The sequence below is a fragment of the Haliotis cracherodii genome, unplaced genomic scaffold (genome assembly GCF_022045235.1).
Source record: "Haliotis cracherodii isolate W230 unplaced genomic scaffold, xgHalCrac1.p SCAF_19, whole genome shotgun sequence".
Lineage (NCBI taxonomy): Eukaryota > Metazoa > Mollusca > Gastropoda > Lepetellida > Haliotidae > Haliotis > Haliotis cracherodii.
In genome coordinates, this window is record NW_027266274.1 from 13,440,384 (window position 1) to 13,467,687 (window position 27,304).

Here is a 27,304-nt window from a genome sequence, read left to right on the forward strand (position 1 = left end):
TGTGTCAAGCCTCCGTTAACTGGGATAAACAGTAAAAATATTTTTGGGCCTTTTTCAGAGAGTAGATGTATGTTTTGGGAATTTCCTTTATAATTATCTTATTTCAAACATCAAACGTATTTCAACAGTGAAACTGACACAAAACTATTTGACATGGATGTAAGTAAATTAGTGAGAACTGCTTAACGCCACATTTATTGCTGCAGCTAAATTGAACAGACAAGAATGAACAGCATGACACATACAACAACAAAGTACACATTGACATTCAGATTATGATCTATGCCATAATGAAATTACATGAGATGGTGGTGCAGACATGAACTACCCATACATTCGCCCAATACTTTCATAACATACAACACAAGTATGATCTTTATTTCACAAGATTGACTTGAGTTTCACATGAGTTAACACAATATTTAAAATATTTATTGATTAGTTATGCCTGCATGGTTGATTAAAATACTTAAATAGATAAAGGCACCACGTAGATATACTACCACACGTGTACTGACAGTCGTGTACATAGAGATTATCATCGTTTTTAAATGGTCATGTTAGTCTATTTTTTTAAATGAGTAAAAGACGATCGGTATGTTATTTTAATCAATTGATAGATTATTAAATTCAGGTTTGGTAATATAAGTTTGTTATCATTATTGTAAAGAGTAAAGGTTTAGTAAATCAGCAGACATCGTTGTGAAATAATTTCTTGAGCAAAGCGCTAGTCCACAATTCCAAAGTGCAGTCTAAAATACTTCAATTTCAACCACCAAACTGGGGATGTAAGTTTGTACATGAAGGGGATGTTGTTACAATTAATGTGGCTGTTGAGTCACAAGTTCTGGAGCTGGATGGAACATCCCATTGTGTCCAAAAGGCCAAACCTCCATCGACTGCTCGCGAATTGTAGTTCATGATATGTGAGCAATACAAACAATCTTTGTACAAACAACATGAGCATGCCATCTTGCTGTTATGTGTTTCGATATATGTAATCAATAGATCTTTTACATAAGGCACGGACAAAAAAAACAGCACATATGTGCATGTGTACCCAGGTTGTTATTGTTTGAATATCTCAGTGCTGATCACAAGATGTATTAGCAAAAAAAGAAAGAAAACATCACAAATGATGGCGACACATGTACAGTGCATAGTAATTCAGATTAGCATGCTGTGTTGGAAACTGCGTAAACATGTCAGACTTCCTTGGACACGCCGAAAATCCACAATTCCTGTTTTGGGTTTCAAACGTTGATCCGGTACAGTTGTTTCCGCCATTCTGAGGGACTGGGTTGGTACAGGACCTGGTTCTGACTACAGTTCCAGTTTCGGAAACTCCACACGTTCTTGTACACGTTAGACCTGACCACTGAGTCCACTGGGTCAACCCACCATCAACTGAAACAAAACCATATGTATGGAAATAGTTTGATAATTCAACGTTGACCTGTTAAAACCAATGTCGGTTGTGTTATAGTATATAATTCTTTTCACAGGATTTATAATTACATGGTTCTTTAAAATTTATCTATTGTAATCCAATAACAGCACTCAGGGATATGAACCAATTCGACATTTTTAATGCACGTTCCAGAAAACAAGTGTATGAACGTTATGCAGCGTGTTGTTGCTTATCTATGAAGTAAATCCGAAACAAAACTGACCTGCGCAAATTGGCAGTCCACAAGACCTAGTTTGTGTCTGGAATGTGTCTCCTACACAATCCGCTCCGCCATTACTTGGAGCGGGACTGTTACATTGCCGTACACGTGTGGCCAGTGTGTTGAATGACCCGCATGTTCGGGTACAAGGCACAATACTCCACTGTGTCCACTGAGAGAGTCCTCCATTCACTTGCACTAGAAAGACAGAATCAGGAAATGACAAAGAATTTATTCATTATCCTCACTGCTAGTCAGTTGAAGAAGACACATTTTATCAGCAGTGTGTTTGAGAGTCAAATGTTCGAACACTACCACATTCACATTGGGTTAGAGACACACTTTTTCAGACCTTTTTCAATGTACGTTCCAGAATGCAAGTGTATGAACGTTATGCAGCGTGTTGTTGCTTATCTATGAAGTAAATCCGAAACAAAACTGACCTGGGCAAATTGGCAGTCCACAAGACCTAGTTTGTGTCTGGAATGTGTCTCCTACACAATCCGCTCCGCCATTACTTGGAGCGGGACTGTTACATTGCCGTACACGTGTGGCCAGTGTGTTGAATGACCCGCATGTTCGGGTACAAGGCACAATACTCCACTGTGTCCACTGAGAGAGTCCTCCATTCACTTGCACTAGAAAGACAGAATCAGGAAATGACAAAGAATTTATTCATTATCCTCATTGCTAGTCAGTTGAAGAAGACACATTTTATCAGCAGTGTGTTTGAGAGTCAAATGTTCGAACACTACCACATTCACATTGGGTTAGAGACACACTTTTTCAGACCTTTTTCAATGTACGTTCCAGAATGCAAGTGTATGAACGTTATGCAGCGTGTTGATGCTTATCTATGAAGTAAATCCGAAACAAAACTGACCTGCGCAAATTGGCAGTCCACAAGACCTAGTTTGTGTCTGGAATGTGTCTCCTACACAATCCGCTCCGCCGTTACTTGGAGCGGGACTGTTACATTGCCGTACACGTGTGGCCAGTGTGTTGAATGACCCGCATGTTCGGGTACAAGGCACAATACTCCACTGTGTCCACTGAGAGAGTCCTCCATTCACTGGCACTAGAAAGACAGAATCAGGGGATGACAAAGAATTTATTCAGTATCCTCATTGCTAGTCAGTTGAAGAAGACACGTTTTATCAGCAGTGTGTTTGAGAGTCAAATGTTTAAACACTACCAAATTCACATTGGGTTAGAGACACACAACAAACTAGAACTGCAACACACATTCCATCGTTTAAAAAGAGATGGCTGAGCACAATTATAACAGACATGCTATCTTACTGGGACATGCTCCAAGGCCACAACTTCGCAATGCCGTATTGCTTAAGGACTCGGTACAGAAGGCTCCGCCATTGCTCGGTGGTGGGTTGGTACAGGTTCTGGTTCTGGTGATTACTCTGACGGCTGACACACCACAGGTGACGGTACAGGCAGGGATCGACCACTGTCCCCATTGAGACACACCACCAGCCACTGAAACAGACAATATATGTATCACACATAACATAGGCCCATCGGTAATATCTATGAGATGAATGTCAAGTGGACTCATTTTCGTCCATCTGAGAGCTGTTAGAAGTGACATCTATCAACACAACATTGATGAATCTTGAAAGGATAATATGTAGGTGCAAGTTTTACCTGGACAGTCAACGAGTCCACAGTTAACTTCATTAGTTTGGATGAGTGGGAGGCCTATTGTTAAGCAATCTCTTCCCCCGTTGCTTGGTGGTGGGTTATTACACAGTCTGGTTCTGGTTATAAACTTGGTAGCAGTAGATCCACATGTCACAGAACAGCTTGGGTTAGAAAACTGAGTCCATTGCGATACCCCTCCATCGACAGCAACTGAAAACACAATGTCTATCTCTTCCAGCAGTCGACATGTACATCGCATATATTCATGATGTTTGAAGTTAATCAGCATATTCTATTCACATCTTTCAGTAGACACAGTCCATGACAAAGGGACTGAACAGTGAGCTTTGTAATTGTATTAACAGTTCATCATCAATATGTGTCAGCAAGGGAATATATATATACACATTTCTATTCTAAATGGACAAAAGTGAGTAGATTTCCATTGTTCCTACCTGGACAAGCAGGAAGGCCACATGATAGGAATGTGGTTTCAGAAATAGGTTGGGTACAAAAGCTTCCTCCATTTGCTGGGATGGGGTTGTTGCATGGCCTTGTTCTTGTAGCCTGGTAGGTGGCCGTAGACCCACACGAAACGGTGCAGGTCGACGCGCTCCACTGACCCCACTGGCCTACCCCTCCATTCACTGAAATCAGAATCCATCTAATTCTTGTCACAACACAAATGCCTACATTTGATATAATCACACGTTTGATTGGCTGGTTGGTTTGTTGTTGAACGCCTCACTCAGCAATATTCCAGCTATATGACGGCGGTCTGTAAATAATCGAGTCTGGACCAGACAATCCAGTGATTACTATAATGAGCATCGATCCGCTCAATTGGGGTGGATGACATGCATCAACCAAGTCAGCGAGCCTGACCACCCGATCCCGTTTGTCGCCTCTTACGACAAGAATAGTCGCCTTTTACGGCAAGCAATGGTTGCTGAGGACCTATTCTACCCAGGATCTTCACGGGTCAATCACACGTTTGAAGACTTTAATATTCATGTGTAAAAGCAAGTGTTTGTTAATGATGAGTATTTTGGCTGAACTAAACATACAAACACTAACTAAAATCAATTGAATGTATTTACTATCAACTTGTGTTTCAGTATTAAAAGTAAGTGAAAATCAAGTGAAACCTTGTGTAGAAATACGTTCGTGAATTTTAGTCAATATTCCAACAATATCACGGCTGGGGACGAAAGAAATAGCCATTGCATTTTGTATCATGTAGGGAATCGAACCGGGTCGTTGGCGTGACACGCGAATGCTTTAACCACTAGGCTACCCCACCGCCCTCCATGAGGTGGATCCTCAACAAACTATATTGTGGTGAGTTCTACGTACCTGGACATCCAACTAAACCACAGGAAACTTGTGCTGATTGAGACAGATTTTCCACACAAAACTGTCCTCCGTTTGATGGTGGTGGATTAGTACACGTTCTTGTTCTTCTGATGACTTTAGTAGCTTCTCCACATGTGACAGCACAGGCTGTATCGCTCCAGGCTCCCCACTGAGATACTCCGCCGTTTACAACAACTAAACAACGTGTTGTGAGGGTAGTCAAGTATTTACTGATATTCAGCCAGTTATTACGTAAAAAAACATAGACACTCAAACTGACCAGCTTTACCTCAAGTTTAAAAAATATGTTATTCTCCTATTTAAAAAATAAGCCAAAAAACATAACAACGATCTGCTCCTTTTAAATCCTTGTTCAGTTGAAAGCCATGAAACTACACACTACCTTATCTGTATTATCTATCTTCAGAGAGGAAACATTAATTTAATTATTTACCTGCACATGCTGGTGTATTACAGGATACCATAGACGTCTGTACAAGGCCCTGTGTGCAGGATGCGCCACCATTAGAGGGAGGAGGGTTGTTACACCGTCTTATACGTTCAATAGTCTTAATCGCAGTCAAACCACATGTAACCGGGCACTCCACTCTGTTGGTATTCCAGGACTCCCACTCGGAGACTCCGCCATCGACTGGAAGTAGCGTAGATGATATTGTTTGATAAAATACAACGGTAAATTATGGATGAGTAAACTACTCAACCCTTCAAAATTGTTAACTTGAATGAGTTTGATGTAATATGTATGTGGAGCCGCAGTATTCCTCTCAACATTTACATTCTTTAGATAATTAGTTTTGATGGCTAATCTGCTATCTCAAAAGTATATCAAGCCAACGTATATCCCAAGCATCAGTCTACAGCATTTCGCATATCATTTTATTTCATTATAAGATACAGTGATGAAAGATATTTGCTTTAACTTTGTTAAGAAGTTGATTTACCTGGGCACCCGATAAGGCCACAGTTTACTTGAGTGCTCTCAGATAAATTCTCCAGACATTGTCTGCCACCATTGCTTGGAGGAGGATTATTGCATTGTCTTGTTCTGGTGATCGTCTTCACTGCAGAGACCCCGCAAGTGACTGGGCAGGCCACCGATGCTGTGTTCCATGATGACCATTGTCCAACTCCACCATTCACTGCAGCTACAACACACCATGTGCAAAATATTGTCTTAATGAACACACCAACACAGCTTTAAATAAATGTGCCATGTGCAATATAGTGTCATCTTAACGAACAATATTCAGTTTTTGATGTGACGATTCTATTAAAACGTATGTACAAAACACAAAATAGTACCGTGTTACTATACACTGTAACGAAAATAAATTATGATTATATGTTTAATTATACAATTTATTGTATTTCCCAATTTATACATGTCTGCATGTTTTTTTTATAGTTTTCAACGGAGAGTGTCTCCTTACTAGCACAGTTTTGGAGTCCACAGGTGACGGTCTTGCTCTCAATGAGACTTTCCGGACAAGTCAGGCCACCAAAGACGGGGATGGGGTTGTTACACTGACGGAATCTGTTGACTATTTTAGTGGCGGTAAAGCCACACGTAAACGGGCAAGGCGCTGTGGCACTGTTCCATTCGGCCCACTGGGAAAGTCCTCCGTTAACTGAAAAAGGATATTAAACATAATACAGTTGCACAATATATACTGAACCGCAAAAGAAACGTCACCCAAGTAACATTGCATGAAAAGTTGTCATTTAAATATCTTGGTTATTAAATAATAATAAAAATAATAAAACAGATCGCCCAAACGCATCACGTCAAAGGCCATGGTAACCCCATGGTACGTGGGTTCCGTACAAATTGAGATGCACATGCGTTCCCCAAATTTCTTGCCCTGTAAAAATCCACCCAGATCGGATAATATTTAATCGTTATTGAATTGATTCCACATGACAAGATTGACAAGAAATCAGCGACACCAAGCCCTTGGACAGTGGCAAGCTGGACAAACCGCCCGGCAAGTAACCAGTGCATTTCAAGCCCACGTAAAGACCACATACAGGCTCCAGCAATGGTACCAGACCAACAACACTACAGATGACCGACCACGTAGTGGAAGACCAAGGGTCACTACCCGAGGTCAGGATCGTTAGATTGTGCGACAACATCTACAAGATCGCTTTGTTACTGCTGCAGAAACTGCTCGACAGACCATGGGGACACACCAGCGACACATCAGTGCGGACACCTCCACTGTCACAGACCACACCGATGACCCATTGACCCATGACACCACGTCATCGCCGGGACCGTCTTCAATGGGCAACACAGCACCAGCATTGGCGCCACCAGCAGTGGAGAAGAGTTCTCTTGTCAGACGAGAGCCGTTACTGTATCTCAACAGCAGATGGCAGAGAGAGAGTCTGGCGACGCCGTGGGGAACGTTAGTCCGATGCTTGTGCTGTTGAGAGAGTTTCGTTGGGTGATCCGAGCATCATGGTGTTGTGTGGACTTGGTCTTGCACAGAGGGTCGGCCCTGTGGTCTTCCCGAACATCAGTCCAGGGAGAGGCAATGGTGTCACAGCAGCTTGGTACATTGATCAAGTCTTGAGACCACACGCCATACCTCATGTGACACGTCGCTGCAACCACGAGTTTCAGCATGATAACACCCGTGCCCACACTGCGAGAGTAACAAGAGACTTCCTCCAGCAGAATGGCATAAGAACCATGCAGTGGCCTGCCCTCAGTCCCAATTTAAATCCCATTGAGCACCCGTGGGACGAGATTCAAAGACGGCTGAATGACGTTCGACCCAGGCCGACAACTATAGTTGAACTGCGTCAGGCGTTCCTCGGAGTGTGGGCTCAAGTGCCTATGGCCTTCATCAACCGCCTCGTCCATTCCATGTATCGACGTTCCTCGACAGTCAACAATGCACATGGCGGACACACAAGATACTGATTTGTGATGCCATTTTCTCGGAGACTAGCGTTGTGTTTCACTTTAAGAACATTTGACACTTTAATTTAAAACTTGATGATCAGTTTTGCCAAGTTTCATCCTTTTAATGTGTCTCAAAGTAAGTTTACAGTGTTTGGACAAATACGGTTTCTCGTATATCTATCAATGGTGACGTATCTTCCGCGGTTCAGTACAGATGGATACATTCGTTGGTTACAAAGCTTTCACTGGGGAAAGATTAAGTCATTTAAAAAAACATTGGAACAGTGCAACACTAGTAAAATGTACACAGTACGTATAAAAAAATGATGACTTTATAGGAGGAGGATGTACCTGGACAACCAGTCAAAGCACAGTTGACCACCGCACTCTCCACCAAGTTCTCGACACAGTTAGCACCTCCAGGTGAAGGAGGTGGGTTGGTGCAGGTCCTGAACCTCTGGATCACTTTGGTGGCAGAGGTGCCACAGGTCACACTACAGGTTGGGTTGGTCCAAACGCCCCACTCAGACACACCGCCATTGACAATAGCTGCAAAATGTCAATGATGTATTGATAAAATCAATTTAAACAATAAAGGAAAAAAACATAAGATTACCTGACGCTTGTGTATTGCTTGTTCACGTGTGAACACACTTCAGATAAAACCATATGAGCAAGGGTGCAGCTATTGCAGATAATATGATAACGCCCCCTTCTACCAGAAAGTACTGTAAAAACCACCACAGCCATCGGGCCCTTCTACCAATATAGTAAACAGATTCAACCGACTGTAATCGGGGCCTTGTACCAAGATCATAATCAGAGTCAACAGAGACTGTTATCAGTGTATTCTACCAATATCGTGAGTGAACAAAGATTATAAGCTGGGTCTTTTACTAAGTTAAAACACATCTGTGCGTCTATTGTTTCACTGCTCCATTATTGTTCATGAATGGAGTCAGTGAGAGAGTCTGGTTTAACGCCGCTTTTAACAGTATTCTAGTTATATCGCGGCGCGTCAGCTTAATGTGTGAGGAATGCCCGAAGGGATGCAGGTCTAAGACGTTTACCACTTCGGTGAAACCCACGAGCACGGGTATGGTGCTGACAAACCTAGAAACAGAATCGGGACGAACCGGGATTCGAACCCACAATCATAGCTTTCTGGCGTGCCTAACGGACACAACTGTGCACAGCGAATCGCGGTGCCTTAGACGTCTGGGCCACCCGTGCCCCCGTTCAGGAATGGACAGTTGTTTGACAGTTATACATTATCTTGAACCAACATTTGAATTTGTTACAACTGGAATAGACGGAACAACTTTTTTTATATTTTGACAAGAGAATTATTTGAAATGTTGTAGGAGAAACATGTGTCGCCAACAAGTTTTGAACCCACATCGTTGGATTTGAGGACGTCTTATTGTCGACCTCAGCTACGGGGACATAATATGACGGTACAGCGTGAAATTAAGCATTAATTAGTTTCAAATATTTGCATAATCCGTCAGGGCTAAATGTATATATGTATAAAATGTTGTATTAGAGCAGGTTACCTATAACAATGTTCATATCTAAAGCAATTATATTAACCTTTGACGTGAAAACAATCCTATTAACATATATATCCATGTTCAAGGTATTTTCTTTTTTCTATAATTCGCGTCAGCATGTATTTCTAACGTGCAAGCGATTAATAAAATACTGGTTTAGGAGCCCACGAAATTATGAAGAGCCGTGTACCATGCATTGTAAATATCAGCTTGCGACGGACAACAGCCATAGCAGCAGAGAAGGTATCCCGCATATGCGCCACGCAAGGACGACTCACACAGTATAAATACAAGCTTAAAAGAGCTCTGGTTTACTTTTCAGCGTCATATATGTATATTTAATCAGTGGCCATTAAGCAACGTTGACTAGTATGCATTGGTTGCTTCCTCACTTGGACAGGCGTTTGTTACTCCGCAAGACTCAGTTCGTGTTTCCAGCAGCGTCTCGCTACAAAATGTTCCTCCATTCACAGGTGTAGGGTTGGTACAAGTACGGCGCCTCTCTGTAATTTTCTGTGCTGTTGTTCCGCAAGTCCGAGGACATGTCACTGATCCCGAGTTCCAAGTTGTCCACTGCGTCACGCCACCATTTACTACAAGCAAAGAAAATTGCGTGAACGTTACTGTTAAGGCTTCCAGTATACCTAACTTATATAATATATATACAAATTAAATGAATTTTGTATTTGTCTGTTATAAATAGATCTGATGGCCAATTTGTATCAGTCACACAATTCTTGTTTGACGCAAGTTCACACAAAGCAACAAAATCACCCCTCTCCTTCTTGTATGGCAATCGTTGTTCGAATATTTATGGCTTCTAAAGCTATATATATTTGCAGACGTTACCTGGACATCCAACCAAGCCACAGTTGGTCACTGCCGACTCTGTGAACTGACCGGTGCAGTTAGCACCACCATTCAGTGGTTCAGGGTTGCCACATGTCCTAGACCTGAAGACAGATTTTGTAGCTCCGGTGCCGCACGTTACACTGCATTGGGGCTGGATCCATGCTGTCCACTCGCTGAATTCACCATTGACCGGTGCAGAAGTCGCTGTAAGGACATGTAATCGTCTTTTGAGGGCTGGTGTGTTAGCTTAGTATTCAAAGACTTGGCTGCGATTATTACCTTGAGAACAATGAGTACAATATATGCTCTCGTTTCAAATGAGAGAAATAACCTACTATATTATAGTAGAGCTATTAACGAATATTCAGTTTCGCTTCGAGCTTCCTAGTTAATCAAGGAATGTTAAATAGTGATACCACGTACTTGTAATAGTGAGCTCAGACGTAAGCTGCTGTGCGTTGTGGATAAATTGGTAGGTTCCCTGGTCAGATTCTTGAACGTTGGTGATAGTAAGGGTGTGCGTACGGCAGCTATTGCTTGTTGTGTAGCTTATTCTGCCTCCGATGGCGAAGGCAGATAAATTCCGTGTCCATGTGCCTAGGTTACAATCACCGTTTGCCAAGTTCAGTGTCATTCTTGCTGTACCGCCAACAGCCCTGGTTTGACTTCCGGTCCATGAGAGGATTCCAGCTGAAATAGCAAAACACAATTGATTGGTCTGAACCGCCTAGTTGTTATTAACAAATATAATGAAGGCAATGGAGTCAAAATATTCATTTTTAAATGAAACTTATGTTAAGAATTTCAAAAAACCTTATTAATTGGCGAAGGTATTTATTATCCTAAACAAAATGACTGAATTTTGTTTCTTCAATTTGCGGATGTATCATACACTGACAACATTTGTTTGTGTAGATCTGTTAATTAACGCCGCACTATATACCAGTCATATGATGGTTGCCTGAAAATAATTGAATTTGCTCCAGACTATCCAGTGTGAGAGGATGAAATGCATCAACCAAGTCAGCGAGCCGATCCCGTTAGTCGCCTCTTGGGTTGCTAAAGATCAATTCTAACCCTGATCTTAACGGGGGCATAGACATGAGGGCAACACATACATGTGTAGTTATGTCACGGGAGTACCTTTAGGATTCCTTACCAGAACATCTCGTGAGAACGATCTCGGCCGTAGGTTTCATGTCACAAAGACTAAGAATGCTAAGGGTAGTAAATAAACTTGGGAAATGATTATATGAGCATTGTCAAATGAAAAGAAATTCCGTTTGCATTAATATTAATGTATTTTTGTTAATTGACAACTTTTGGAGGATTAATGCAAGAGAGAATTATAGATTGTTTAGCAGACGTGTTTACCTTGACCAACCGTTCATTTTGATGCTATGTGGGCAAATTTACCTGGACATTCAACAAGTCCACAGTTAACTTCATTAGTTTGGGTGAGTGGGAGGCCTATTGTTAAGCAATCTCTGCCCCCGTTTCTGGGTGCTGGGTTGTTACACAGTCTGATTCTGGTTATAAACTTGGTAGCAGTAGATCCACATGTGACAGAACAGCTTGGGTTAGAAAACTGGGTCCATTGCGATACACCTCCATCGACAGCAACTGAAAACACAATGTCATCGTTCATTCAACTGTTGATCACTGGACGCACTTGTCATGACCTAATACAAAGGCTGTTGTGTATGTTCACTATACAGGCTAGTTCCGCTAGGCAGCAGAAAAAAACGAATTGAACTTGTGATTACGTTTATCCATTCCAGCAGTTGACATGTACATCGCATATATTCGTGTGTTTTTTTGTTAATCAGCATATTCTATTCACATCTTTCAATACACACAGTCCATGACAAAGGCACAGAACAGTTAGTTTTGTCATTGTATCAAAATGACATTTAGTTCGTCATCAATATGTGTCAAAAAGGTAATATATAAACACATTTCTACTCTAAATGGACAAAAGTGAGTAGATTTCCATTGTTCCTACCTGGACAAGTAGGAAGGCCACATGATAGGAATGTGGTTTCAGAAATAGGTTGGGTACAAAAGCTTCCTCCATTTGCTGGGATGGGGTTGTTGCATGGCCTTGTTCTTGTAGCCTGGTAGGTGGCCGTAGACCCACACGAAACGGTGCAGGTCACCGCGCTCCACTGACCCCACTGGCCTATCCCTCCATTCACTGAAATCAGAATCCATCCAAATTATCATTCTTTGTCACAACACAAATCTCTACATTTGACATTATCACAAACCTGAAGTCTTTGATCTCCACGTGTAAAAAAGTGTTTGCTGATGATTAGAATAAAGAAGTATCTTGGCTGAACTAAACATACAACACTAAACGAAATAAATTGAATATATTTATTAATAAGAAAACAAATATGAACTTGTTTTCAGTATAACGTGTGGTGAAGACTACCAAATAACAAACGTAATAATACAAATTAAGTAAAAATCAAGTTAAACCTTGTGTAGGAGTCAGTGAGTATTGTTTTACGGCGCTTACAGCAATATTTCAGCAATAACAGGGCGGGGATGCCAGTAATGGCCTTTACCCACTGTACCCATGTGGGGAGCATTGTTCTACGTACCTGGACATCCGACTAGACCACAGGAAACTTGTGCTGATTGAGACAGACTTTCCACACAAAATTGTCCTCCGTTTGATGGTGTTGGATTAGTACACGTTCTTGTTCTTCTGATGACTTTAGTAGCTTCTCCACATGTGACAGCACAGGCTGTATCGCTCCAGGCTCCCCACTGAGATACTCCGCCGTTTACAACAACTTATAAAAACATATATAACGTGTTGTGAGGGTACTCAAGTATATTTTTTACATTAGGCAGTTATAACGTAAAATACCATAGACACCCAAACTGAAAGTATAGTGACCAGCTTTATCTCAAGTTGACGAAATATGTTTTACAATCATATTTAATAAATCAGCAACATAAAAACATAACAACGATCTGCGCTTTTTAAATACTTGTTCAGATGAAAGCCATGAAACTACACACTACCTTATCTGTATTATCTATCTTCAGAGAGGAAACATTTATTGAATTATTTACCTGCACATGCTGGTGTATTACAGGATACCGTAGACGTCTGTACAAGGCCCTGTGTGCAGGATGCGCCACCATTAGAGGGAGGAGGGTTGTTACACCGTCTTATACGTTCAATAGACTTAGTCGCAGTCAAACCACATGTAAGTGGGCACTGCACACTGTTGGTATTCCAGGACTCCCACTGGGAGACTCCGCCATCGACTGGAAGTAACGTAGATGATAGTGTTTGAAAAATATATCGGTAAATTATGGATGAGTAAACTACTCAACCCTTCAAAATTGACCCCGCAAGTGACTGGGCAGGCCACCGATGCTGTGTTTCATTATGACCATTGTCCAACTCAACCATTCACTGCAGCTACAACACACCAACAAAGCTTTAAATAAATGTGCCGTATTAAAAATCGGTTCGATTATCGGTTAAATTAAAGAGATGATATTTTTCTCCATTTACACATGTACATGTATGCATGTTTTTTAATGTACAGAACAAAAGTCCCTGTGACATTGAATAAGATTTAAAGCAAAGTTATTTTTTTTTACCAAATCTGAAACAATTTCGGTTTGCAACAGATAAAAGACTCCTGTTGGTGTTCAAATGGTTTATTTTGTCATACTGACTTTAGAAAATACGTGATTTAAAAAAACAACATGTGTGAGTGAGTGAGTGAGTTGGGTTTAACGCCACTTTTAACAGTATTCCAGTTATTTCAAGGCGTGTCAGCTCAATGTGGGAGGAAAGCCTGAAGTGATGCAGGTCTCAGACGTTTACCACTTCGGTGAAACCCACGAGCACAGGGTATGGTGCTGACAAACCTAGGAACATAATCGGGGCGAACCGGGATTCCAACCCACAATCATAGGTTTCTCGCGTGCCCAAGGGACGCAACTCTGCACAGCGAATCGCGACGCCTTAGACGACTGGGCTACCCGTGCCCCCCTCATAAAAACATGAACATGCCAAAATGTCAATTTACAAATCAATAACGTGTGTTTCCACCTCTGGTTGCGATGCAAGCCACACATCTTCGTCTCATGGAATGGACCAAGCGTTGCACAAAGTCATGTGGGATATCCGTCCATATCTGCTGGAGCATGTTGACACATGGTTTACGTCGAAGGCGACGATCCATCTCATCCAACATGTGCTCGATTGGTGAGAGATCAGGGGAGCGAGCCGGCCAGGGGATGGCATTGACTTTGTTTTGTTGAAGAGAATCCTGAACAAGTCGAGCAATATGAGGCCGGGTGTTGTCATGTTGAAAGGTAATGCCTGGGCCATAACGACGCCAAAACGGTAGAACAACAGGGCCGATGATCTCGTCGCGGTAGCGCTGTCCATTGAGATTTCCCTCTACCACTATCAAACGGGTCCTCTGTCTTGCTGTAATCCCATCCTATACCATAACACTGCCGTCCCCGAACCGATCTTCTTCCATGACACAATGATTGACCTAACGTTCACCTCGACGTCGGTACACTTCAATCCGTGAGGTGAAAACGAGACTCGTCAGTGAATAGAACTTGTCCCCACTTCATGGCCGTCCAGCATAGACGCTGTCTGCACCACTGTAGACGTGCTTGACGGTTGTTTCCTGTCAAAATGGGACGTCTGGCGGGTCTTCTGGCGACAATCCCTGCACATCTGAGGCGACGACGTACGGTTTGTGAAGATATTCGTCGAAGGCCAGGGATGCTTTTTGCAGTCACTGTTGCTGGCTGGAATCGATTTCGTAGGTGTGTTGTTCGAATCCAGTTGTCTTGTCGATTATTGGTTACGCGTGGCCCGCCACTCCGAGGATAGTCTCTGACTTCATTCGTCTGTTGCTAACGTTGACATAAACACCAAATGGCGTTTCTGTGGATGTTACATTGTCTTGCAACATCACGTTGACTCGATCCTGCATCAAGCATACCAATGGCTCGCAGACGTTCATTTTCGGACAGGCATGGCATTTCGTAATGTTGAATAATTGCATAATTTGGCTGTTTTTCTGAGCTGGTTGTTGTCAGCACGATGCTGAACAATGCATATGGAATCCCGTTAACGAACATGTTTTTATACCCATCCTTGGGTAGTGAAATGCATGGAGCATGGAGCATAGAAAAGTCAACATTTCATGCTTTTCTGTAGCAGTTGCGTTTAGGATCTCTACCGAAACGTCGCTTTTCACAGTATTAAAGAAATTGTTATCCATAAAAATTGTGTCTATCTTGTCTTCCGTCAACTTCTCAGTAATGCCTATCAAACAATTTAAAAGTTCTGGTTGGGTTTGACTAGGCAGACCTGGGAGAAGTCCCATTCATTGTCTGGACTGCGTGTTGAGGGAGCAAATGCCCGGAGCTGATGATGAGCCTAACCAGTCAGCCTGACTGTGCCAGGATCACCCAAACCCTTTTTGCTGCATTTATTTATTTTAATAATAATAATCATAATCATCATCATCATTAGAAAATATGCAGACCTCGCTTTAGAAAAGTCACGCTTGGATCCCAAGTACCAAGTTGTCCGACTCCGCCTAAGGTTTGGTACCTCCCAATTTGTTGACTGACATTGGTAGAGTACCCAGGGGTGCTAACAGAAATACAGCCCTTCTGACAACCGGGGTAATGCAGAAGGCTGCAGTGTTGGGGAGTCTTCACATTCTCCGAAAAGTTCTGGATGGGTTTGACTTGGCATCGCTTCCTGGGAGAAGTCACATTCACTGTCTGGGCTGCGTGGTGAGGGAGAAGTTGCATTCGCTGTCTGGGCTGCGTGTAGAGGGGGTAAGGGCCCTGAGCTGATGAGCCTAACCGGCCTGACTGTGCCAGGATCACCCAAACCCACTTTGCTGCATTTTATATTTTAATCTGTAAATAACAATGATAATAATAATACTAGATAGCTAATATATAAAGGGCATCGTATATCGCAAGAGTCAGTGTCCAGCATTTTCGTATAATTTTAATTCAATGATATATGTTATAACTTAATTTCAAGTATCACCAATTTACCTGGGCACCCGATAAGGCCACAGTTTACTTGAGTGCTCTCAGATAAATTCTCCAGACATTGTCTGCCACCATTGCTTGGAGGAGGATTATTGCATTGTCTTGTTCTGGTGATCGCCTTCACGGCAGAGACCCCGCAAGTGACTGGGCAGGCCACCGATGCTGTGTTCCATGATGACCATTGTCCAACTCCACCATTCACTGCAGCTACAACACACCCAAACAGCTTCAAGTAAATGTGCCTTGTGCAAAATAGTGTCATCTTAATGAACAATATTCAGTTTTTGATGTGACGATTCTATTAAAACGGATGTACAAAACACAAAATAGTACCAAGTTACAATAAACGAAATAAATTTATGATTATAAGTTTAATTATACAATTTAACATATTTCTCTATTATTTACAAATGTCTGCATGTTTATTTTTATAGTTTTCAACAACAGGGACTGTCTCCTTACTTGCGCAGTTTGGGAGTCCACAGGTGACGATCTTGCTCTCAATGAGGCTTTCCGGACAAGTCAGGCCACCAAAGACGGGGATGGGGTTGTTACACTGACGGAATCTGTTGACTATTTTAGTGGCGGTAAAGCCACACGTAAACTGGCAAGGAGCTGTGGCACTGTTCCATTCGCCCCACTGGGAAAGTCCTCCGTTAACTGAAATAAGATGTTAAACATAATAACATTGCACAATGTACATGGACACGTAGTCATTCGTTGGTTACAAAGCTTGCAATGGGGGTAGATTTCAGTCATTTAAAGAACATTGAAACTGTGCAACACTATTAAAATGTACACAGTACGTATAAAAAAAATGATGACTTTATAGGAGAATGATTTACCTGGACAACCAGTCAAAGCACAGTTGACCACCGCACTCTCCACCAAGTTCTCGACACAGTTAGCACCTCCAGGTGAAGGAGGTGGGTTGGTGCAGGTCCTGAACCTCTGGATCACTTTGGTGGCAGAGGTGCCACAGGTCACACTACAAGCTGGGTTGGTCCAAACGCTCCACTCAGACACACCGCCATTGACAACAGCTATAAAATAATGTCAATAATAGATTGATAAAATCAGTTTAAACAGTAAAAGAAAAATGTGAAAGATTACCTGACCTTCGTGTAATGCTTGTTCACGTGTGAACACGCTTCGTGCGAAAGCCATATAAGCAATGGCAGATGGTATGATAATTCCCTGACAGCACTGTATATTCCCCATGGAGCTGAGAATAAGTGCACACTAATCCATTGACGGAGGTGTGCTTTGAGCAACCACATATTGGATGAAAAGCAGCGCATAACAAATGCACGTAATATTTGACAGTACCATGAAGACGACAGAACGACTGGCCCGAACTGCAATCGGGGTAATCTAAAACAGAGTCAACAGAGACTGTCACGGAGATATTCTACCAAGATAGTTATCAGAGTCAACAGAGACTGTAACCGGGGTATTCCACCATGATAGTTAACAGAGTCAACAGAGACTGTAACCGGGGTATTCCATCTAGATAGTTATCAGAGTCAACAGAGACTGTAACCGGGGTATTCCACCTAGGTAGTTAACAGAGTCAACAGAGACTGTAACCGGGTTATTCTACCTAGATAGTTAACATAGTCAACAGAGACTGTAACCGAGGTATTCCACCTAGATAGTTATCAGAGTCAACAGAGACTGTAACCGAGGAATTCCACCTAGATAGTTATCAGAGTCAACAGTGACTGTAACCGAGGTATTCCACCTAGATAGTTATCAGAGTCAACAGTGACTGTAACCGAGGAATTCCACCTAGATAGTTTTCAGAGTCAACAGTGACTGTAACGGAGGTATTCCACCTAGATAGTTATCAGAGTCAACAGTGACTGTAACCGGGGTCTTCTACCTAGATACTAACTAGCACGAGCAAGACCTAATATATAATTGGTGACAGCATTTAAAGAGGCACTGCCATTCCAGGTACTTAATTTCATTTATGTATTTATAATCGTAGCCAATTCCTTTAGTAACACTGGTTCGTATACTTTGGTTGCTTCCTCACTTGGACAGGTGTTTGTTAATCCGCAAGACTCAGTTCGTGTTTCCAGCAGCGTCTCGCTACAAAATGTTCCTCCATTCACAGGTGTAGGACTGGTACAGGTACGGCGCCTCTCTGTAATTTTCTGTGCTGTTGTTCCACAAGTCTGAGGGCACGTCACGGATCCCGAGTTCCAAGTTGTCCACTGCGTCACGCCACCATTTACTGGAAGCCAAAAAAATTGCGTGAACGTTACTGTTACGGATTCGTGTGGGCCGAAAGAAGCAAAATTGAGTTAAATGCATGTTGTAATTTTCTGTCATGCGGCATTTATCGGGGGCAAGAAATGATTGAAGTGCTAGTAAAATATCGAGCGGTTGCCGCAGCTAGATTTCAACAGCTGTTGTCGGCAGAGGTGAGGATGATTTATAGTTATCTGCCCTTGTGTCACCATGACCATGGAAGACGTTTCAGGAAGGGATAGTTTTAAGATGTGCTGACAGCACCTATTTAAGAGCAATATTGGGCGATTCATGACCTTTTCCGGGCAGACTTGTGCCAAATGTGACTGGGACACTCAGTTTTAAACACCGGATTTCTGCCAATTCCCAAACCGAATTCAGATTCAAGGAAGGAGACGGGCCTGTTTCAAGAAATTCAACAGTAACAAATGTCTGATCATTCGTGGGTGCACTAAGATTAATTACTTATTGCTTTTTCCAGGTATTTGGCCCATTGTATGCCTGTTTTGCTACTAAACCTAAACATGTGCGTTTCGGTATGATTCATTAAATATTCATTGATCTTTTAAGGTCATTTACTGATTTCTCAGTTAGGTTCTGGACGTAATGATTACTTGATAGATTTTGGAAATCCCCTTGCTACAACAGCAGAACTGTATTAGCCATTAGCGTAAGTGATCACAATGCTTCGGTCCTGTCCCACTCTGAAGCATATGTAGCACATGTTGTGTCTCCTTAGGCAAGTGACTTTGTTCATCCGGTAGTGAGTGGGTACCCAGCAGGAGGAGATGTTATTGCGGTTGTTAACCCTCTAGCACCACATAGGCAGCTTGGGTTGCATACTCCCCATGGAGTTGAGAATAATTGTTGAGTGCACACTGATCTACTGACCGGGGTAATAATGTCTAGGCGCTTAGAGCACGCTTATGCAAGGAGTACAGTGCCACATAAGCGGTTTCTTCTAGTTTAGAGTGTTTTCTTGCACATTGGTTTGCTGACATTATGTCAGTGGACCTACCTGGACATCCAACCAAGCCACAGTTGGTCACTGCCGACTCTGTGAACTGACCAGTGCAGTTCGCACCACCATTCACTGGCTCAGGGTTGTCACATGTCCTAGATCTGAAGACAGTTTTTGTAGCTCCGGTGCCGCACGTAACACTGCATTGGGGCTGGCTCCATGCTGTCCACTCGCTGAATCCACCATTGATCGGTGCAGAACTCGCTGTAAGGACATGTAATCGTCTTAGAAAAAAACATGAAGGCTTGGAGGATAGCTAAGAAATCAGAGACAATGCTTTTGTTATCCTTGGGAACCTGGCGGGATTCCTTTAAAGGGTATGATGTGTGCAGTTCTTCCTTGATCACCTCGTCGTGCTTTGGGCTGTGATATTGCTACAAGCGGCGTAAAATATAAACACTCGCTGCTTGGATACTTTGATGAAAGTCAGACAGAATAATTACGCTCAAGCCTTATCATAGTATCAATTTGCACGTGTCGCTTCCATACAGTTTCTACTCATTCCTTTCATTGTAAATGTGACGGAGGCACGTACGTATATGTATACCAATACCGCGTCGATGTTCATAGTTAATCACATCATGTTAAATAACCGTTACCACTTACTTGAAACAGTGAGCTCAGACGAAACCTGTTGTGTATTGTAGGTAAATCGGTATGTTCCCTGGTCAGATAGTTGGACGTTGGTGATAGTCAGGGTGTGTGTAAGGCAGTTATTGCTTGTGCTGTAGCTTCTCCTGCCTCCGAGGGTAAATGTAAGGGAATTCTGTGTCCATGTTCCTTGGTTACAATTGCCGTTTAATAAATTCACCGTAAGGGTTACAGTACTACCAATAGTCCTTGTCTGACGTACGGTCCATTGGACGATTCCAGCTAAAACATCAAAAACACAATTGACTCGTCTGAACCGTCCTAGATGTAACTGGAAAACATAATGGCTTAAATGAAGTCAAAACGAAACATCTTCGTTTGTAAAGTGAAACAGTATGAAAGTAGTTGAGAAAACCAAAGAACCAAAGTCATTATCAGAATGTTTGATTGGTAAGGAGTTTCATGGAATAGCTGCAGTTATTCCAATAATCAGGGTTAATAATTTACTGTTTAAAGGGAGTTTCCATGGTCATGAATTGGGCGGTGTGATAGGATTCCACCCACATGCGTGGAGTCTCACCTGTAACACTGACAGTTGCAGACCGCGACTGTCCAGCAATGGCGAACGAGTATGTTGCTGCGTCGCTCTGTTGGGCATTGACAATTGTGAGACGCTGAAAATGGTTATCCACGGAAACAGAAATGCGGCCGTCATTGGGGAGAGCCCCTCCATTTTTCGCCCAGACTCCACCGGTGATGCCGTTGTGATTCAAGGACACTGAGAGGATGATGGTTTGACTTGTGAACACTGTCTGGCTTACCATGTTGCTGATGATTTGAACTGAAACAAAAGTAACATGTGTATAGTGTTTGCTTGATTGAATGTTTTTCAGATTAGAACATTCGAGATTATTAAAGTGTTCAGGTCAAACGCTTTTGACATTGAAATATGCTAAACAATAATTTACTCTCATTCAAATATATCACAATATTATAATGCCCTTTCGTAAGTAAAAATATTCACCTGCACAAATGGAGTTTGGCAAGTTTCCCAGCGAATTAGTAAGAAGACTGTAGTCAGAAATTCGGGTTACAATGCTTGGAGCTGAGGCAATCTGTTGGAGCTCCTGGCGGAAATTATCAAGCAAACTGGCACTGCCGGTCACAGAGGCTTCTATTCCAATAACATATATGGTGATGCCTGCGGCCCTTGCATTGGCGGCAGCAGTGGTGGTGGCTGCCTGATTGTCAGTGAGACTGTCTGTTATGACAATCATGATCTTTGGTGACCCACTTCGAGCTTGGGTGTTCAGGATGCTTGCGGCCTGGTTGATGCCAAGGTGTGTATTTTCCTGAGCATTTACAGGGTAGGTGGCGCTGCGTAGCTGGGTGAGTAAACTCGCCTGGTTAGCCTGACCATAGAGACCTACTGACTGTGTTACCGATGTGCCATACATGACGTAGCCAACTCGAACATTTGGATAGTTTGCGAAGCTGTCGGTGATGAAGAGTTCAAAGCCGTTCTTCATATTGTTGAAGTTTGTGGCGCCAACACTTGCTGACGTGTCCACGACTAAAACGACATCACCCACACATCCTGTGAAAGAGATCAGACATCAACCCTTAGACTGTGTGTCGAGACTATTGTCGCACAGGAAGCAGAAAACTTTCTGCCCTCTACTGTGTTGCAAAACGAACATATTTCTAAAATGTTTTTTTTCGTTACTTTAATAGACAACAGACGCAATTCAAACGTCAGGCAACAAACAGATACCTTTTATGCAAATCTTGTGAGTGGCGGGTGCTACCACTAGAGCCGGACATGCTTACCCTTCTCGCTAACGCCTTGTGTCATCACTGATATTCAGTGAATCATTGATATTATCTTTACCGTTATATGGAGAGAAATAACATGTACATTGGTTCCTTCAGAATTGATATATAAATCTCTAAATTAATTTTGTTTTATTTTATTTATTATTAAAAGTGTATTCCTCGATTAACTTGACAACGTGCCGATCATTCTCAGAACTTGGTGTTGATTGCAATACCTAAACAAACTGTTGGGTCACGGGTGTACCTTCAGGATTCAGCACGAGATGTTTTCGTAATAACGATCATTGCCGTAGGACACACGTCAGACAGACTAAGAATTTTAAATGTAGGCCCAGTATTTAAACTGAGGAACTTAAGATTTTTATCAGTAAAAAATTATTTAGATAACTTTCTCAAGATTGAAGCGCCCTGTAACTAAAATTCATGACCCTCAACAGGATTCTCGTTATTGTAAACATCCTTTTCCATCGCGAATATCAAACCAGGTGTATATGTTATTGGATAATGAACGAAAAGGTAATACCAGTTACATTAATATGAATGTATTTTGGAGGAATTACTCACTAGTAATCAAAGTGTTAACCACGACCACCTGCTCATTTTGTTGGCATGGGAGAAACAACAATCAACCGTCCTACGATTTCTAGGTCTCTGACAATTTTTGTTCAGATCGCAATTGGATATTGGTATGTGGCAGTAGAGATTGTTGTAAGTTTACATATAGTGATTGTCACAAGCAGCAAATGAGGGAGACGCTCGAAGAATGTGTGCTGTAGTGGCCCGATTGTAAGAGGAGTGAGTGATTGAGTCGGGTTTAACGCCGCTTTTAACAGTATTCCAGTTATATCACAGGGGGTCAGCTTAATGTTGGAGGAGATCCCCAAATGATGCAGATCTCAGACGTTTACCACTTCGTTGAAATCCACGAGCACTGGTATTGTCCTGACAAACCTAGAGTTGTGATTTAGCGTTACCTCCATGGTTGATGACACACACATGACAGACCGAGTCTCTGGAGGGCTGGCTATACCTACATGTATATAAGAGCGGGGGCCTTTGAATGAGCTGACTTGCATTTTATCTACTTTTATCAACTGAAAAGACCGCATTCCTTCCACCTTCAAACACTGACATAGATCAGAACACCTGCTACTAACAGTGCCTTCCACTTATTTGACCATTGTGGTGCATTTTATAATTGTAAACCTGAAACTATGTGGAGTATATATATATATATTTAATATTGAAACAGATAGTGAGGAGAGAACTCTGTTTTAATGAAGGAGCGTTGTGCTTCATCTCACAAGGCTCTTCAAAGTAATATATTCAGTCTTAGTGTAAATACCTACAAACGGTAACAGTCGTTCTTTTGAATTGAGTTACATCCAGTATGATGTCTACCAACCTGTCAGTTGACTGTCTGTGACAATTGCCAGGTATGCGACAAGTGTCACTATCAAAATCGTTCTCTGGCTCAGTCTCATCACTGCCCACTTGACACCTGAAAACAGAACGTCCAATTCTGACGGATGTCTTTCTTTAAATTGGTGATACATTTTCACTTCAGTGACAATCTAAGAACCTCATTTCAAGATCTTCATATCAATAAATGCCATTGTTGATGCTGATCATGTATTTGTAATCTTTACAATAATGCATCATGACTTTCATGACTAGTGGACTGCATTAGGTGCAGCAATCTGACCATTCTAACCTGATATTTTCACGCACTTTAAGAACGACAGTTTAAATCGGTTTTAGAATTCATAACAGTGTTTTATTCTTCTTACAATAAAAGCGACAAAATCCTTTTCATATTCAATAGAAATCTTTGCTAAAAGCAGTGTGGATTAAACGATTCCGACTAAGGATGAGCATGTATTTGTGAATCACAATCAAATAGTGATTACAAAAAGGTGTTCACGAAAAGGTGATACTGTTATCACAATGTCCCATACATGAAACATGTGGACCTGCACATGGCCTTCAAAATCCAAACCGTTCCTCCATTCTATCGCGTAGATCTCATTCATAATATGACAGTTGATAGTCTGCCTTATAAACTGGTTTGGGTTTTGAAAACTATTCATGTCCCAATGGGGCTGCAGACCAGTTGTTATGCTTCACAGAAGAGACCTCCTATAATACGTTGCACATCACATAAATCTCATTGAATACGCCCGAGTTGTTCTTTGGTATTGATTATACCACAGGACTTGGTGTATATTTACCTCCAAAAAATGTTTTAGTCTAATGAAAATGATATTGGTGTCCAAATGAAAGGAAACAGCAATGAATCGTCGAATGCTCATTCAAACCAGTTTACCTGCATATCATTGTTTACATGATAAAAACATGGGAACACATGGTAAAGTGACAATAGGGAATTACTTTGTTCGTGTCACTGATGCGTCACTCCAAATGTCAACCGCATAACTTTTGAAAACCTTTCCTGAGGCCTTGAATGTTGTAAATCTGATCACACAATGTTTTCTGTGAAAACTTCATGGAAAGAGCATACTCGATTGTACCTCAAAAGTTGTGGAATGTAAACACCAAAGACAGCAAACGATAATTTATAGCTGGACACAAAATGAAACATGACTGTTGGAATGTTGAAGTCAACAGTCTTGTCATACAGTCTTGTGGATAGTGTCTGTCACTCCGAATCAAGTTATGAACACTATTATGATTCTTTTCATTCAGTCAGAATCGTACAATGTTGTCTGCTTTTAGAAACGACTTTGATATCTATGGACACTTTTGTCACTTTTGTTAATTCAATGTAAAATGTCTAACTCTGATTCCATAACTACAGATGTTTAATTTGTAAACAACTACATGAATCATTTTGAAGACAGTTGGTTTGTCTCCTAATTCATATATATAGTTATGTATGAACATACATACGCTCCCAAAAGGTTAGGCATTGTGACATATAAATGCTATGATCGGCTTTCAGAAGAAATACCTTCTTTCAAAAAATGATTGCCAAACACAGACGGAACCAAAACCCAATGCCACAACACACCAGAAACATTGCACATGGACCATGCACGTGGGTGGGGAACATTCGTGATTTTGACACTTCAGATCACATTAATTTGAACAATGAAAAATTAAAGGAGGCCAAAACTGAGACAGAAAAAGCATTTTCAAGTTGTCAAACAACTCAGTTTTGGTCGTGGAAAGATGAACGTAAGCATTTTCATGTGGAATTAGCAAACACTCTCAAATATGTAAGAATACTGTGTGTCAAGTGAACACTTGAAGCGTTTAAAATATCTAATCCTGACTTGGCGGCAGTTCGCCTGAAGCAAACAAATCTGTTTATACCGGATACAACATTTTAGATCACTAAACAGTTGTAAAATATGATTTCCACTATAACTTCATCAAGGATAAAAAATACTTACTCTAGTCACCCAATGTATTAAAACAGGAATGCCAAACTCCAGGGCGAAAGACAAGGGGTAGGTGCGATGGTCTTTATTGATCAAATTCACAGCAAAATGGTTGTCCAGAGCAGTCCAAAATACAACTGAAACACGCTGCCTACAGAGCCTACACGCTGCCTATATTCGGTTTTGACATGAGCCGAAACAAATACAAGGTCAGAACTACTATGTATGTTCAGTTCCAATAAAAGCAAGGTGAGCCTAATTCCCTGTGATACACTTCAACCTCAAAAGAGCAAGTTGATTACTGTATACACGCCGGCAGCAAGGTACCGGTGTGTTCTCGTGACACTGCAGTGAGACAATTGCGAAATGAGTACCAGCACAACTTGACACGCTCACAAGGTTCGTAGTGTACAGAGAAAGTGGCATTCTAACTATAGGACTCTATCGTTTTCAGTGTTGCTGCTTTCTTGCCTTGCCAAAATGGCGATCTGTTTGAAGCCTTTACGATTCGTAAAATTGTTTTGGGTACAAAAATGAATGATAGAGAAGGTTACAAATGATAAGTATTCTTTCCACCCTTCAACTGGCAGACAGACCCAACACATTGAAGTATATAGACTATGCCGGTAGCAGCAGCACCATCATTACGCGTCATCAACAGTTAACACTTTCCAACCTCTGCTCCCATCCCTGGTAGGTGTCTCTATCCCTATACATCTGTGATGTTAGTGATGAGCTGCAGATATACTTTGACTTCATTTTGGGGTTACTCATAAACATATTCTTTGAGTTTATTTTCACAGCTCTTTGGCGTCTATATGTTTATCATTTTGATAAGGTCCTTTAATTTGAACATGTTTCAGTGATGGATATGGTGCATTATTAATACACATTATAATGAACAAAGAGGGTAGTGTGGGGCGGATGAGGCGGAACTTCACATTGAATAGGAAGTTTACCTGACCCTGAAATAGGATCATACACAAAACTTGTGTGCAGATATATCACGTTTACGGTCTCTGGCCTTGGGACTCATAACTTGACAGTTGATAGTCCGTCTTGCAAAACTTACTCGGATTTTAACTATACAAACATGGACTTTGTGTCCTTAAATGTCTCATTGTCACCACCCTGATGTAGACAAAATGTTAAGCGTGACAGAAAAGACATCATATAAGACACAACTCATCACATGATTGTTATCACATTCCTTGTTCTCAGCTATTAATTATAACCAAGGACTGAAACAATGCTGAATATGTAATACTATATTTACCGTGCATAAACTTGTAAGTCAAATGAAAATGCCCCTGGTTTCACAATGTTAGGCAACAGCAACACATCGATGGACGCTCGTCACAACCTGTTTACCCGCAAGTCTGACAAAGAAGTGAAAACAGCAGGACAAAATGCCAGGTGCTAAATCTGGCGCTCTGTTTGTTGCATACATGTACATAGCCTATATTATGTTGCCGCGATTCATCTAATTTTGGATGACTTTGTAGCAACTGCACACGCCCATCTACACACATGTATGTTTGAAATGTCAAACAAAACAAGTCAAATCTTTCTTACTGGATCAGCAAATATTTTAAACTTGATGATGGGAAACTCAAAGCTTGTAATGCGTATTGGAGATGCGCATTTGTCTAAAACGTCAATGGCAGCTATTCAGGTCACTGTTCACTTTGTGTTATTAGTGAGTGAGCTTGGAACAGTATTCCAGTTATAGTGAGTGAGTGAGTGAGTGAGTGAGTGAGTGAGTGAGTGAGTGAGTGAGTGCGTGATAGCGTGAGTGAGTGAGTCAGTGAGTGAGTGAGTAAGATTTTACTCTTTATATCAATGTAGGGAATTGAACTTCGGCTTTCGGCGTGAGAAGCCAACTTTTTAACCACTAGACTCCCTCGTAGCAGTATCACGGTGTTTCAGCTTAATTAGGAAGAAAAATCAACAAAGTTTCTCATCAAGCTCTAAATCTCCTATAATGCTTCTTCTTCTTTTTCTGAGTGTGAAACCCATTTCTGGTGTCCCCCGTCGTGATATTGCTGGAATATTGCTGAAAGTGGCGTAAAACCATACTCACTCACTCA

The 27,304-nt window shown here is 41.6% G+C and overlaps 1 protein-coding gene across 1 annotated transcript; it reads right to left on the minus strand.

Moving 5' to 3' along the window:
- Positions 1–1,129: 1,129 nt before the first annotated feature.
- Positions 1,130–26,573, minus strand: LOC139466965 (SCO-spondin-like). Its single transcript, XM_071248680.1, has 29 exons — positions 26,491–26,573; positions 23,216–23,311; positions 20,999–21,571; positions 20,555–20,815; positions 19,990–20,256; positions 19,381–19,587; positions 18,145–18,345; positions 16,949–17,146; positions 16,566–16,763; positions 16,107–16,310; positions 13,116–13,313; positions 12,635–12,829; positions 12,031–12,222; positions 11,442–11,648; positions 10,449–10,715; positions 10,023–10,229; positions 9,566–9,766; positions 7,972–8,169; positions 6,137–6,334; positions 5,648–5,851; positions 5,140–5,337; positions 4,686–4,880; positions 3,785–3,976; positions 3,333–3,539; positions 2,973–3,164; positions 2,554–2,748; positions 2,114–2,308; positions 1,674–1,868; positions 1,130–1,407 (listed from the first exon to the last, which is right to left on the minus strand). Exons 1-29 carry the CDS (start codon positions 26,495–26,497, stop codon positions 1,130–1,132), a joined length of 6,126 nt encoding a protein of 2,041 aa, XP_071104781.1. The 5' UTR covers positions 26,498–26,573.
- Positions 26,574–27,304: the final 731 nt, after the last annotated feature.